The following is a 13,422-nucleotide window of genomic DNA, read 5'->3' on the forward strand; positions in this document are numbered from 1 at the left end:
GTGTGAATGTGAGTGTGAGTGGTGTTGGCTCTGTGACAGGCTGGCAACCTGTACAGGATGTACCCTGCCTCTTGCCCTGTGATAGCTGGGATAGGCTGAAAGGCAGAAGGAAAAGAAGATTGTTCTTCTTCTACTTCTATTATTATTATTATTATTATTATTATTATTATTATTATTATTATTATTATTATTATTATTATTATTATTATTATTATTATTATTATTATTAACTTTTGATCACGGTTTGCTGTTGTTTTAGCCTAAATGGGCTTCCATAAATAAATTACCTTACGATCGTTTCCAGTCGGAACTATTTTGGTAGTGCACCAGAGGGCTGGATGAAAGCCGGTGTTGTGCAAAAAGTGATTTCTGATGTTACTTGTTTTCCTTAACCGGCGTAGTTACACAGCTGCATCCGGTTTCGTTTATTCACACAAGTATGCTGATGAAAGTGGGTTTCTTTCCCACTAACCTAAGTTTAAAGCTCACTACGTGACTCGCGTCAGTTTACGTACGTTACAGTACTGTATGTTTAGAAATGATAATTTTATGAGAAATAGTTTTTAAAAGACATCCTAGGAAATAAATGTCATTAACCTCTGACTGCGGGGTGAAATTCAAAATTGCCCACTGAGTTTTTATTAAACAGATTTACATATTGTTGTATTCCATGGTGCCATTAAAGCGAAGAAAAATCGTTCCCTCGGATACTGGGAATACTGGTACTGACCACAGTGAAGCTGAAGTACCAAACAAGTTTCCTCAAGTTGTTTTGTTCCTGTTGGAAAGAAAAATGGGAGCCAGCCGAAGAGCTTTCCTCTCTCAACTCGGACGGAAGAAAGGCTTTAAAGTGGAGGAACTTTTCAGGTAAGAAGTGTCCCAAATTCACTGATACAAATGCTTAAGAATAAACATAAGGCGATAGAAAGTCAGACTTGACCAAAAGAAAGAAAATGATATGGGAAGGCAAGTATGATTTGGAACATGTAGGTGTCATGGCAGCCTTAAATCAAAGGTATTAATTTAAATGTCTGTTTTTCTTTCAAACCCTGCTTAATCATTTTCAGTATCCAAACAATTATTCTGCTGTTGTACTAAAAGTTGTCCCTCCGCAGTGAAAGTGTCACACATGTTATTTCTGAGAATAACTGCAGCGCTGAGGTCAGGACGTGGCTGGAGTCTCAGGGAGGACAGAGCCTAGGAGTTCACCTCCTGGACATCAGCTGGTACACAGAGAGTATGCGTGCAGGCCATCCTGTGGTGATAACCGATAGACATAAACTGCAGGTACATTTTTATTTTACACATCCAATATAACCTGAAAAAGATGGGATGCTGTGTAAAATGTAAGCAAACAGAATGCATTGATTTGCAGATCCCATAAACCAACAGAACATACAAACACATCAAATGTTTAAACTGAGAAAATGTACCATTTTGAGAAAAATATTGACTCATTTTGAATTTGATGGCAGCAACACATCTTAATAAAATTGGTGCAGGGGCAGCAACAGATTAATTTTTCAGCTATACTTAATTTGTGTATGTAGTAAGAACATTTGTATGCACATGTTAGTGAAAAAGGCCCAGTGACATCCAAGAAACTCTCTGTAGACCTCAAACAGATGAGGCTCAGGTCAAGGTGAGGCTTTCCAAAGCTGTGAGTGTTCCAGGAGCACAGTGGGCACAATAGCTGTGACATGGAAGAATTTTTGAACCACAAGGAATTTTGAAAGAGTTTTTACCCTCTGACCACAGTGAACAACAGAGCAAGAAAGTCCATGGTCAGGGAGAAAACCATGTATTTGGTTAAATGTCCCTTACCAATTTGATTTGTAACATTTTGGGATAACACTGGCTATGGGTTGGACCAGTGTTCTAGACAGAATTGCTAGAGTTTAACATTTTAGGTGTTAGAGCAAAATGCTGGTTTAGACATGAAGCTGACTTTCTAGCATAGCCCACAGAATGATAGGTTTGAAAAAGCTTTGGAAAAGCTTTTCCAGAAGCTTAAAGTTAGACTGCTCTATCTATTCCACACCTAACTTTAATGCCCATTTGGATCCGATGTGTCCAAATTTCAGCCAATAGTTTCAGGTTATGCTGAAGAACTCAGTCAAAATCATCTTTGACTTCAGTTTAATCCATGTGTGTCTTTCAGGAGCAGCAGACCAATGATGTAGAGGTTGCTTTGTTCTCTGTACCCAGCTATGCCTGTCAGAGACGGACCACTCTGGACAACCATAACACCAACTTGACCGTATGCCCCCTCCCACACCCCCAGCAAACACAGATCCCCGACTTTAGTTAAACACATATGTCATGGAACTGCATTTTCTGTCTTAGGATGCCTTGTCGCTTTTAGCTGAAAATGCTGAGCTCAGTGATGAGGATGGACGAGGCGTCGCCTTTCGACGAGCTGCTGCTGTGTTGAAGGCACTGCCTGCACAGGTGACGAGCATGTCACAACTCAGGGGGCTGCCTTGCCTCGGAGAACACTCACTGAGAGTCATAAAAGTAAGTGGAAAATTATAGTTTTCTAGCCTCGCCCCCAAACAAGATGTAGTAATACAATTAAATTCTCTGGTCTTGCAGGATGTTTTGGAGAATGGAGAATCAAGTGAGGTTGAGTCTACCAAGCAGTCAGAGCGGTTCAAAGCACTAAAGGTATTTTCCGCTATATTTTCTCATCTGCTGCAGGTGTTCCTGTTAAAAGAGCAGCTGTTAAAAATCTAAAGAGAATAGGTCCACTTTAGGAATCACCAGGTGTTCTTCTCATTTCCAACTCATATTTTCAATTCTTCGACTTCGATTCTATCATGTTTTGTAGCATCAAAAGAGGATTCTCAAATTGTATTTCGAAGTTATTCAGGGCTTGAATGTGAGAACCCCTTCAGTGACTACATTTGGGGATCTTCTTTCAGGTTACAATATCCCACAATAGCTAAGGTTTTAAGGGGTTAGTAGTACATACACTCAGGAAGGTGGTTTCATACAAAGGCAAAAAAATAATTAATTTTGTCATTGTTCTTTAAATAAATGTATTTCAGATTTTGACGGGTATTTTTGGAGTTGGAGCTAAAACTGCTGACCGATGGATCAGAGAAGGAATATACAACCTCCAACAGTTACGAGATTCAGGACACGCACTCAATCAAGCACAAAAAGCAGGTTTGTTTTCTTGGGATTCATGTGATGATCTTCTTACTATAATGGCCATAATCTATGTGTGTATATGTCTCTATGTAGCCTATCTCCCCCTTAATGGGCAGGCCAATCTGAATGAAGCTTTGCAGGAACACTGTCACACATGTAGCGATTATTAACAATATATGTTTTTCAAAAAGATTTATTATAAATCCCAGTTCAATGGATTTTCACATATAGTGTGTTTATTTCATCATCCCCCTGCAAATGCAATGTTATGTTCTTCGTTTGTTTTTGTGTCACATTGAGTGTACATCGTTATAACTTAACGGTCACCAAAATTGTTACCCATCCGCATCTGAATTTTGCTAGACTCGCCACTAAATACTGAATGAAGACTATGAAAAAGTGCTGCAGGCCCGGCTAGTGTATTTAATCTAGTTTCAGGGTTGTTCAAGAGTTCACTGAGGAACCTGATTTGGCCCCCAAGTTGGAGCGTGTCAGGGGGGGTCTTGTTTTGTTTCTACATCTTTTGTCAGAAGTATAAGCTTGAACTGTTCATATGGAAAGGTCTGTTAAGCACATTAACAGATTATTTTCATTTGTAAAGGCTGGCCACAGGACCTTTAAAAAGATTTAAAATACACATTAAAAAAACACAAAAATACTTAAAATTATTGAATTGCCCAAAATTTTGTTTGAACTGGCTTTAAAGTAAACTGAAAGTAAAAGAAAAAGTCATAAAATTGTCTGGTTCTTTTTAATTTTGTGTGGCCTAACAGTAGCCTAATAACACATTTGAACTTATCTAAATGTAGATAACTAAAGACTTTTGTCTTGAACAATATTCTGTTTTGTGTTTTTCAAAGGTAGAAAATGAGAGTGCAGATGAAGCTCAACATGTCATCATGCTGTTGTAGTTTGTAGTTTAAAAAAACAAACAAAAAAAAAAAAGCCAGACTTTTGGCTTGTTTACAACACTGCAAGTTTAACGGCTTCTGAATCAAAAACTGATGCCTAGAAGAGCTTACAAAGTAAACTGCATTTTATGTTAAAGGATTTTCTATATGTAATATTTTTTTTAAGGAATTCAAGAAAGGCTTCTCTAAAACAAGCACAGACATTGATTATCCTCACTGCAGAGATTAAACACTTTATCCAAACTGTGTCAAAGTGCAGTGCTGTGAAAGAGGATTTGTCTTCATGATTTCTTCGTTTTTTGCCCACTTAAATGTTTCAGATCATCAAACAAATTGTAACAAATTATATAAAGATTTTTTTTTCATTTAATAAGGGAAATAAGTTATCCAAACCTATCTGGCCCTATGTGAAAAAGTAATTGACCCCTAAACCTGTTAACTGGTTGTGCCACTCTATCAAGCGTTTGCGATCACTGGCATTGCAGTAAGTCTTTCACATTGCTGGGTTGGAGGTTTTTTTGAGCGTAAACGGCCTGTTTAAGATCATGCCAGAGTATCTCAAACTGATCTGAGTCTGGACTTTGACCAGACCACTCCAAAACTGTGATTTTTTTGGGTTTTTTTTTTTAAGCCATTCAGAGGCAACTTGCTGGTGTGTTTCTGATAATTGTCCTGCTGCATAACCCAACTGAGCTTCAGCTTTAGGGCATGATGTAATTGCAGGATATTCTCCTTCAGGTTTTTCTGGTAGAGAGCAATTCATGGTTCCATCAGTTACAGTAAGTCATACAGGAAAGCAGCCCCAGACCATCACACTACCACCACCATGTTTGACTGCTGGTATGATGTTCTTTTTATGAAATGCTGTGTTAGATTTACACCAGATTTATTGGGACTCAGACCTTCCAAAAAGTTCAACATCTTTGTCATCAGCCCACAGTATATTTTCCCTAAAGACTGTTTGCCAAAGACAAGCCTTTGTTTTGTTTTGGTTTGGTTTTTTTTGGTTAGCGGTGATGTTTGCCTTGGAACTGTTTTTTTCTTATTGTTACATCATAAACATTTTAGTTTACTTCGTGGCTGCAAACAAGGCCTGCTGTTCCTTAGATGTTGTTCTGGATCCTTTTGTAACTTCCTGAATGAGTCGCTGTTCCACTCTTGGAGTAATTTGGTAGGCCAGCCACTCCTGTGCATGTTTACCACAGTTCCAAATTTTCTCCATTTGTGGATAATGGCTCTCATCATGGTTCACTGTAGTCCCAAAGCCTTAGAAATAGCTTTATAAACCTGTCCAAACTGAACAGCAACAACAAAGTTGTTACAAAAATAATATATTGTCATCTTCAAGGTCTGGAGCACTACAATGACCTCAACCAGCCGGTCACTAAAGCAGAAGCAAATGCCATTGGGGAGATTGTGCAGAAAGCCGTCATTTCTGTGTTACCAGGATCACACATCGCTTTGACCGGAGGATTTAGGAGGTGAAAGAGCAAAATCACACTCTATATCTGATGACACCTTCAAAATCTTTACAGCCTAAAAAAGCTATGAGCTTTATATTATCAGAATTATGCCTGTTTATTTGTGTGGTTAGAAGAAAATTTGATATGAGGGACAGGGAAACATTTCTCCAGCAATTTAATTGAAATGTGGGACTTTTTCCAGAGGGAAGCTGACAGGCCATGATGTTGACTTTCTGATAACCCACCCAGAGGAAGGCAGAGAGGTGGGACTGATGCCTAAAGTGGTCTCCTGGTTGGAATCACAGGTAACTTTTAAGACACCAGCTGTTTATGAAATCATTTTTGTAAAATGAAGTGAAATGTGTAAAATGTGTCTAAACCTTTGACTGGTAGTCTACACACATACACATGCATACACACACCTCTACACCCTATATTGCCAGAAGTATTTGCTTGTCTGCCTTTGAATTTAAGTAACATCCCATTCTTAATCCATTGGGTTTAAAATGATGACGGCCCACCCTTTGCAGCTGTAACAGCTTCAACTCATGAACAAGTTCTGGTTTATGAACCAAGTTTTGTGCACTGGTGGTTGGAACAGGAAGGGGCCGTCCCCAAACTCTTCCCACAAAGTTGGGAGCATGAAATTTTCCAAAATGTCTTGGTATGCTGGAGCATTAAGAGTTCATTTCACAGGAACTAAGGGACTGAGCAAAACACGTCTCCACTGTTCTAGAGTCCAGTGGTGGCATGCTTTACACGACTGCATGCAACACTTTGAATTGCGCTGTTCTTAAGCTAATCTGACTCTGCAGAAAGTGCACCTCAGCATCCGCTGACCCACTCTGTGATTTTACATGGCCTACACCACTGAGTTGCTGTTGTTCCCAGTCACTTCCACTTTGTTAAAATACCACTAACAGTTGACTGTGGAATATTTAGTAGCAAGTAGATTTCACGACTGGATTTGTTGCACAGGTGACATCCTGTCACGATACCACACTGGAATTCACTGAGCTCCTGAGAGCAATCCATTCTTTCATAAATGTTTGTAGCAACAGTCTGCATGTCTAGGTGCTTGATTTTATATACCTGTGGCCATGGAAGTGATTGGAACCCCTGAATTCAAATACTTGGATGGGTGAGTGAATACGACATAGTGTATCTATCTATCTTATTTATTTTCTGAAGTGACTCTTTGTTCTCCTTCCTCATTCATAATATAGCACCATTTCTATTTACTCCAATTTAAATATTGTCACCATTTAAACTCATCAATTATATGGGATAATCTGCCAACACATTTAGATGTTTGACTTTCTTTGCGAGACAGACTCCTGAGATGCCCCGGATGTGCATTCCATTGCATTTAGCTATGACTGTTCCAGACTAGTTCCTGTGCTAACCTTGATTCAGATATTCACTAGAAAAACTGAACGCTCAAAAGAAAAAATGTTGGAAATGTGAAATAGTCTTTGTGTTCTCTTTGGTCAGCAGTGGATTTTGTCTTGGAACTCTTCCATGGATGCCATTTTTGCCACATCTCTTTCTTATTGTTGATTCATGAACTCTGACCTTAACTGAGGCAAGTGTGGCCTGCAGTTCTTTAGATGTTGTTCTGGGTTCTTTTATGAATTCCTGGATGAGTCACTCACAAAGTGGTGACACATCTGGATAACTTGTACTTGCATACAGCTGTTGGAACTGATGATCCTGGAATCTGCAGTTATTAGCTCCAATAGCTCCAAGAGACCTTCACAACTTGTGAAAAATCTACAGTTCTCCTTCTTAGATCTTCACTGAGTTTGTTGGACTTTCCCATTGTTCTCAGTATTGGGCAGTTCAATGAGTACTGTCAAAATCATTCTTTTTATGCTGGCAAAGGAAATACCATTTGTAGTCAGTCATGATAATAACTAATGAGAGGTTATTAGTCCTTGGTCTTGTCAAGTTAAAAGACATTAGAGGACCACTTATTTAAAAGATTTAATGTATGTATGTATTTGAGTCTGTATGTATAATTTTGACCCTGTGTGGATTGGAGAAAATTCAAAATAAATTCAAAATTGTGCATCCAATTCTTGTTTTTTTTTTTTTTGTTTTTTTAAGTCATTAAAGACGTATTTCAATTCATTTCAATTGTATTTATATAGCGTCCAGTCACAACAAACAGTCACCTCAAAGTGCTTTACATCGTAAAGTAAAGACCTAACTATAAGCTTTATTAAAAAGGAAAATTTTAAGCCTAATCTTTAAAACAGAGAGGATGTCTGTCTTCTGAATCCCTATTGGGAGCTGGTTCCACAGAAGAGGGGCCTGAAAGCTGAAGGCTCTGCCTCCCGTTCTAATCTTAAGTATCCTACAAGTAAGCCAGCAGTCTGAAGATATATGCTGTACAATCATTCCACCCTGGAAAAAGACATCAAAGACATCATTAAAAGCCCCAAATTATTCAGCCCACGATGAGTGTATGTAAACTTTTGACCACAACTGTATATGATATATGATGTTTCTGTCCTGAACTGTTTGTTGTCTATTCAGGGTTTTCTGTTGTACCAGAAAACTACAAGAAACTCTTACCTGGAATCGAAGGACGGCCCTGCTCGACCTGCCTCCAACATGGACCGCTTTGAAAGGTGTTTCTCCATCTTTAAACTGACCAAAGGGGAGGAACAAGGAACCACACAGCCAGAGAAGAATGGGGTGCAAACCAAGGACAGTCTCAGACCTCACTTGAAGGCAGACACAGATCAAAATCAACAATCACAGTTATGCCAACTCAGTAAGGATTACCTGATGAAAGCTGCATCAGGCAGACTGTGGAGAGCTGTGAGGGTGGACCTGGTGGTCTCTCCAATCAGCCAGTTTGCTTTTGCTGTGCTGGGCTGGACAGGATCCAAGGTGATCTGTCACATCTGACCTTTGTCCTCTTTCAAAAACTTTGGGCTCCTACCTTTTCCCTGCTTTTTCATGTCATGTTGTGTAATTTTGTTTAACAACTGTCTCTGCAGTTGTTTGAGAGAGAGCTGCGACGTTGGGCTGGGCACGAGAAGGACATGTCCCTGAGCAGCCATGCCGTGTTTGATAATAAGCAGGTAAATAGAAATGTCATTTGTTGATGTTTTCTGAGGCTGAGAGCAGGACTCTTAAGGCACTGTTGAGGCAAGGCATTGCTCTGAGCGCTGAGGAAGGCAGTCTGGAGTGAGCATAAGCTTCACATCATTTAGATTTTAGCAGAAAATACGCCCCATGTTCTTTTCACAGAAATCACTCCACAAGCTGTTAGAAGCAACGGGCAGTTAAGGAAGGTCTCTTTTTTTTTTTTTAAGTTACCCAACAGTCTGTTCAGACGTCAGTAATAAAAAGTATGAAGTATGAAGTGGGTGTTGTGGAGAGCTGCATCAATAAACTGAACTCATCAATAAACTGAACTCAATTCTCTTCAATATTAATTTTATTCTTTTATAAGCTTACTGGTGTGGCCCTTCACAACACCTCCAGTTTCTCATGTGGGCCTTTGGGAAAATTAATTGCCCACCCCCCAGTTATTTAGTAATTCATTTCCAACAAACACGAACAAATAAGCACATTATAGTGAATCCTGGACCTGCTTTTGGAAATACTCTGCCATACCTGCCATATTTTTCTGCTTCAAATTAATGCAGCTCAGTATTTTTAATCTATTGACACATTACACGTTTTCCTCTCTTACAGAATAGATATCTGAGAGCTACATCAGAGGAGGAGATATTCGCTTATCTTGGCCTGGAGTATATCCCTCCATCAGAGAGAAATGCTTGAAGATACCAGATAAGCTCCTACAGAGCATGCAAGCAAGAACTGGAGGGTTCTTGCCATTTATGTTTCTGTGGTGCGGGCTACATCATAGCTCACAGTTACTATGTAATTACTAAGAAAATATAAAACTGAACTCAAAGGTGGCACCCACTCAGCTGACTGAAACTTTCACATGAACACAGTTCATTGCGGTACCACTGAAGTTTTATTTACTGAGGTCCACTGAATCATTTCAATTGCATAAACTTTACATTATAACAAAAGTTTTTAAAAATGTTTTAAATGTGCGTACTCAACAAGATGACATAACTTCATCCGAATATCAGTGTTTGCTTAGTTTCAGCCACTGGCATGAATTTGCTGCTACATGTGTAACATGAGTCTGTTTGTTTTTATGCTCTAAACTGTGCACAGCTTATATTCTTATATTTTGTAATAAAAATGTGCGATCCTATGGGCAGTGCAAAATTCTATCTACATTTCATGCCAATCAGTGGTGTATGTAAAGTTTACATAAATCTTACATAAAATTTACATACATTTTACATAAATGAGGCATGATCTACGGCTTTTATTTGTCACTGTGATGAAGCAGGTGTTAATCTATATTTTCTGTTCCTGTGATGTTAGTTTTGTTACTTTTGAAATTAATATTACAGCAGGATAAACATACATCAGAAAAATGAAAAATCGGGCACCAGGGTGGCTCAGGGCATGAGCAGGCGACCATATATACTGCATGGCAGTGCGGTCGGTGCAGGTTCGAGTCTCGACCTGTCGACATTTGTCACGTGTCTTCCACGTTTCTCCTCCTGTCTCTCTCCACTGCTAAAAACTGTTGAATAAAGCCGTAAAAAAATTCAAACAACAATGTGGCAAATTATTTTAATGACATAAAATAGTTTCAAATGTTAAGTTTGCCAGTAATGACATGTTTAATATGTAATATTGGGAACAAAATGTTTTTATTAGTAACTTGGGAGATTTAAATATGAATTAATGTAAAGTTAAAATAAATCAAAGAAGACTAAGCGAGAGGAAAATGTTGCTTTTAATTTTCAGTTCTCAGTTGTCAGTGGGCTGCAGCAGGAACTTCCTGTAGTTGTATTGTAGCTATAGCTTCTGTTGTTTGAAAGTTCTAATGTATTTTTGACATTTAGATATTTGCACCACCTGACCAACCGAAAGGACAAATTATCTTTGCTTTAAATTTAAAAAAAAAAAAAAAAAAAGATATAGTTTACTTGTAAATGTGAAACTCCTGAGTTTCTCTGAGGGATCTACTGAGGCTGCAGTTCATTAAACATGTTTCTCTTGTATTTCTGTGCGACTCGGTTAAACCTCACATGCAGAACTGAAAAAGCTGTATGTTTTATGTAAAGGGAAAATGGCTGTTGAGTGCATTTCACCACATACACACCTGTGTCACAGTGACCTACATTCAGTAACATCACCTCACCATGCAGCTGTTCTGAGCAGATACGATGTGAGATCTCACGTGTGATATAAATATTTACTTAAGTAAGTTACTTAAGTGCAAGTTTGAATTTTTATTTTCTGTATGAGTTTATGCCATATTAAAGAGAGAGAGATATTTTTTTAGTGCACTGCATTTGTCTGATAGATGTATGTATTATGCTTTCTTTATTTTTTTGGCATATATACTCTGTTACAATGGTGGATTATTGTATTGACTTCCCACTCTTGTGGTTAAGTCCCGCGTGTCCTCGCTCTCCCTCCTTTTAATTATCATTATACAGTTTTCTAAAATCTCTGGCTTTGTTCCTCTACCTCTTAAAACAACTGTGATAATTCTAATTCTTAAGAAACCTGGAGCAGACCCTTTCAGCCTAAATAATTATTGTCCAATTGCTAATTTACCTTTTCTATCAAAAGTTATAGAAAAAATTATTGCAGGACAAATTTACTCTCACCTGGTCAAAATTATAAAAGATCATTGGACCTTTACATGCCTGGTTTAGTTTATATTTCTCAGATCATGAACAGTATGTACAGTTAAAAATTTTCAGATCACGCATTCCAACATTGGCAGAAAAAAGGTGTGGTCTTTCTCAAAGATTTGTTTGATAAGGATGCGCTCATGCCCTTTGATAAGTTGCAGAAATGCTGTGGTATCTCAAAATCTCAATTTTTTATATTTCTACAACTTAGAAGTTTTGTCAGTAAGCATTTCCCTCTCTCGTCCCCCCATAAAAAATGCAGTGGATGAGATACTTGTATTAAACTCCTATGCAAAGACAAATATTGCAAAAATATATGCTATAACTCAGAGTATCAACCCATCGCATTGGGAGAACACAAGAATATCCTGGCAACAAGATCTGGATGAGAGTCTACCGGAAGATTACTGGTAACGCTGTTTAGAAAGTATTCACACTTCCTCCATCTGCATTAGACAGTGCCTAATACAGTTCAAGGTTCTGCACTGTCTGCATTATTCTAATGATAAATTCTCTAGGATATACTCCAACGTGAACCCGGCGTGTCCAAGATGCCATGCAGACTGAGCTACTTTAGGCCATGTATTTTGGAACTGTCAACTATTAAACAGTTTCTGGGTAAACTTCTTCAGGGTCATTTCTCACATGTGCACCTTCTCCCCATGTGGGGGTCTTTGGGATTCTCCCCTCAGAAATTAGAGTCACTAAAATACAAACTAAAGCGATAGCTTTTGCCTCTTTAATGGCTCGCAGACTCATTCTTCTCCAGTGGAAGTCTAATAAACCCTCAATGTTTGAAAGTTGGATTAAAGAGATGCTATCCATGCTGCAGCTAGAAAAAATTAGGTACAGCAAAATGAGACGCCACGAAGAATTCACAGAGACCTGGTCTTCATTTACTGAGTTTGTAAAAAAATGCAAACATTTCTCTAGAAACTTTTCTAAGACGATTTAGTTGTCTTGACTAATTTAGTGGTTGCCCATACTTGTGCATGCACTATGAAGGTTCCTGCCCCTTCCCCTTTTCACCCTCCCCACTTTGTTTTCTCTCTCTCTGTTTAATTACAGCTACATAGGTATACACATTTACGTATCTCATTAACTTTCTATTTCTTCTGCATTCTTCCTTTCTACTTGGGTTTCATTCTTTCTCGGAGAGTGTGAATATGGGGTTGCTCTGTTTATGTTCTGTAAATATGCTGATTATATTCATCGCATTTCTGTATGTTAAATCGAAATTGTACAAATAAAGTTATTAAAAATAAATAAATAAATTTCAGATCACAAGCTTGCCCAGTTGCCAGTGGTGTTCCCCAGGACATTATTGTGTCCATTTCTAGTTATGGTTTATTTTTTACCGTTAGGTCAAAGTTTTAGGAAATTTGGTGTTCATTTTCATTGTAATGCTGGTAACCAGCATGACTGAGGAGGACACTGAGATGGGCTTGTGCAGGTCACACTTTGTCTCTTTTAACCTAAAAAGAGGGCATTCAGTTTTACAGCATGAGTTGAAAATTGCAAAACAAATAGAATAGAAAAGTGATGAGGATATTGTGCGCTCACAGTCAACTGTTGCAGTGTGTGGTGAGCTCATCCACTTCTGCACCTGGAGAAAATGTCTCACCTGTTTTGCCTCCTTTCTGCACATTTATAATTGTGGCTACATTTCTCTAAGAGTGTGCAGTGCATATGTGGTTCTTGATGTGCATAGTGGGGTTTTTTGTTTGTTTGTTTGTTTTTGGATTTTTTTTTTTGTTTTTTTAAGAATAGCAAAGTGACTTGAGCTTTGAATTTTGTAGCGCTGAACTAACTCTAGCTTGATTAGCATTGGTGTGTCTCATGTTGGAGTCAGATCGGATGCCACTGACTCGCTACACCATCTTGTGGTTCAAAATAGAATTATGAGAATACAACTTGTCCTATTATAACTTTAGTCTCTGCACCTCTTTGCCACACAATACATATGCTGCTTGGATATCAATGACTTATAGTAAAAGATCAATGAGCTGAGGGTCCCTGTTTTTTTGGTTTGTTCTGGTTTTTGTTTGTTTATTTGTTTTTTGTCCTTTCAATAACTAACTCTGTAATATGTTCTATAACATTCTTTCTACTTGTTACAGAGAAAAAAAATAT

At 38.3% G+C, this 13,422-nt stretch overlaps 1 protein-coding gene across 2 annotated transcripts; it reads left to right on the plus strand.

Annotated features, from left to right (window-relative positions):
• The first annotated feature begins 338 nt into the window (after positions 1-338).
• Positions 339-10,466, plus strand: polm (polymerase (DNA directed), mu). Of its 2 annotated transcripts, none has more exons than XM_030742717.1 (11): positions 339-867; positions 1,116-1,287; positions 2,162-2,260; positions 2,347-2,517; positions 2,596-2,667; positions 3,051-3,171; positions 5,416-5,548; positions 5,733-5,835; positions 8,072-8,431; positions 8,542-8,625; positions 9,245-10,466. In XM_030742717.1, the coding sequence occupies exons 1-11, from the start codon at positions 671-673 to the stop codon at positions 9,329-9,331; spliced, it is 1,599 nt and encodes a 532-aa protein (XP_030598577.1). In that variant the 5' UTR covers positions 339-670; the 3' UTR covers positions 9,332-10,466. The 2 variants fall into 2 exon arrangements, with proteins under 2 accessions (XP_030598577.1, XP_030598578.1); XM_030742718.1 differs by having other exon boundaries at positions 2,168-2,260.
• Positions 10,467-13,422: the final 2,956 nt, after the last annotated feature.

The sequence above is a fragment of the Archocentrus centrarchus genome, chromosome 12, assembly GCF_007364275.1.
Source record: "Archocentrus centrarchus isolate MPI-CPG fArcCen1 chromosome 12, fArcCen1, whole genome shotgun sequence".
NCBI classification, from domain to species: domain Eukaryota; kingdom Metazoa; phylum Chordata; class Actinopteri; order Cichliformes; family Cichlidae; genus Archocentrus; species Archocentrus centrarchus.

Excerpts from the sequence above, each read along its gene's own strand:
- polm (XM_030742717.1), top strand. The coding sequence starts at position 671 with ATGGTGCCATTAAAGCGAAGAAAAATCGTTCCCTCGGATACTGGGAAT. Across the intron at positions 5,549-5,732 it reads TTGACCGGAGGATTTAGGAG|AGGGAAGCTGACAGGCCATG; the intron begins GTGAAAGAGCAA and ends GACTTTTTCCAG. Across the intron at positions 8,432-8,541 it reads TGGGCTGGACAGGATCCAAG|TTGTTTGAGAGAGAGCTGCG; the intron begins GTGATCTGTCAC and ends CTGTCTCTGCAG.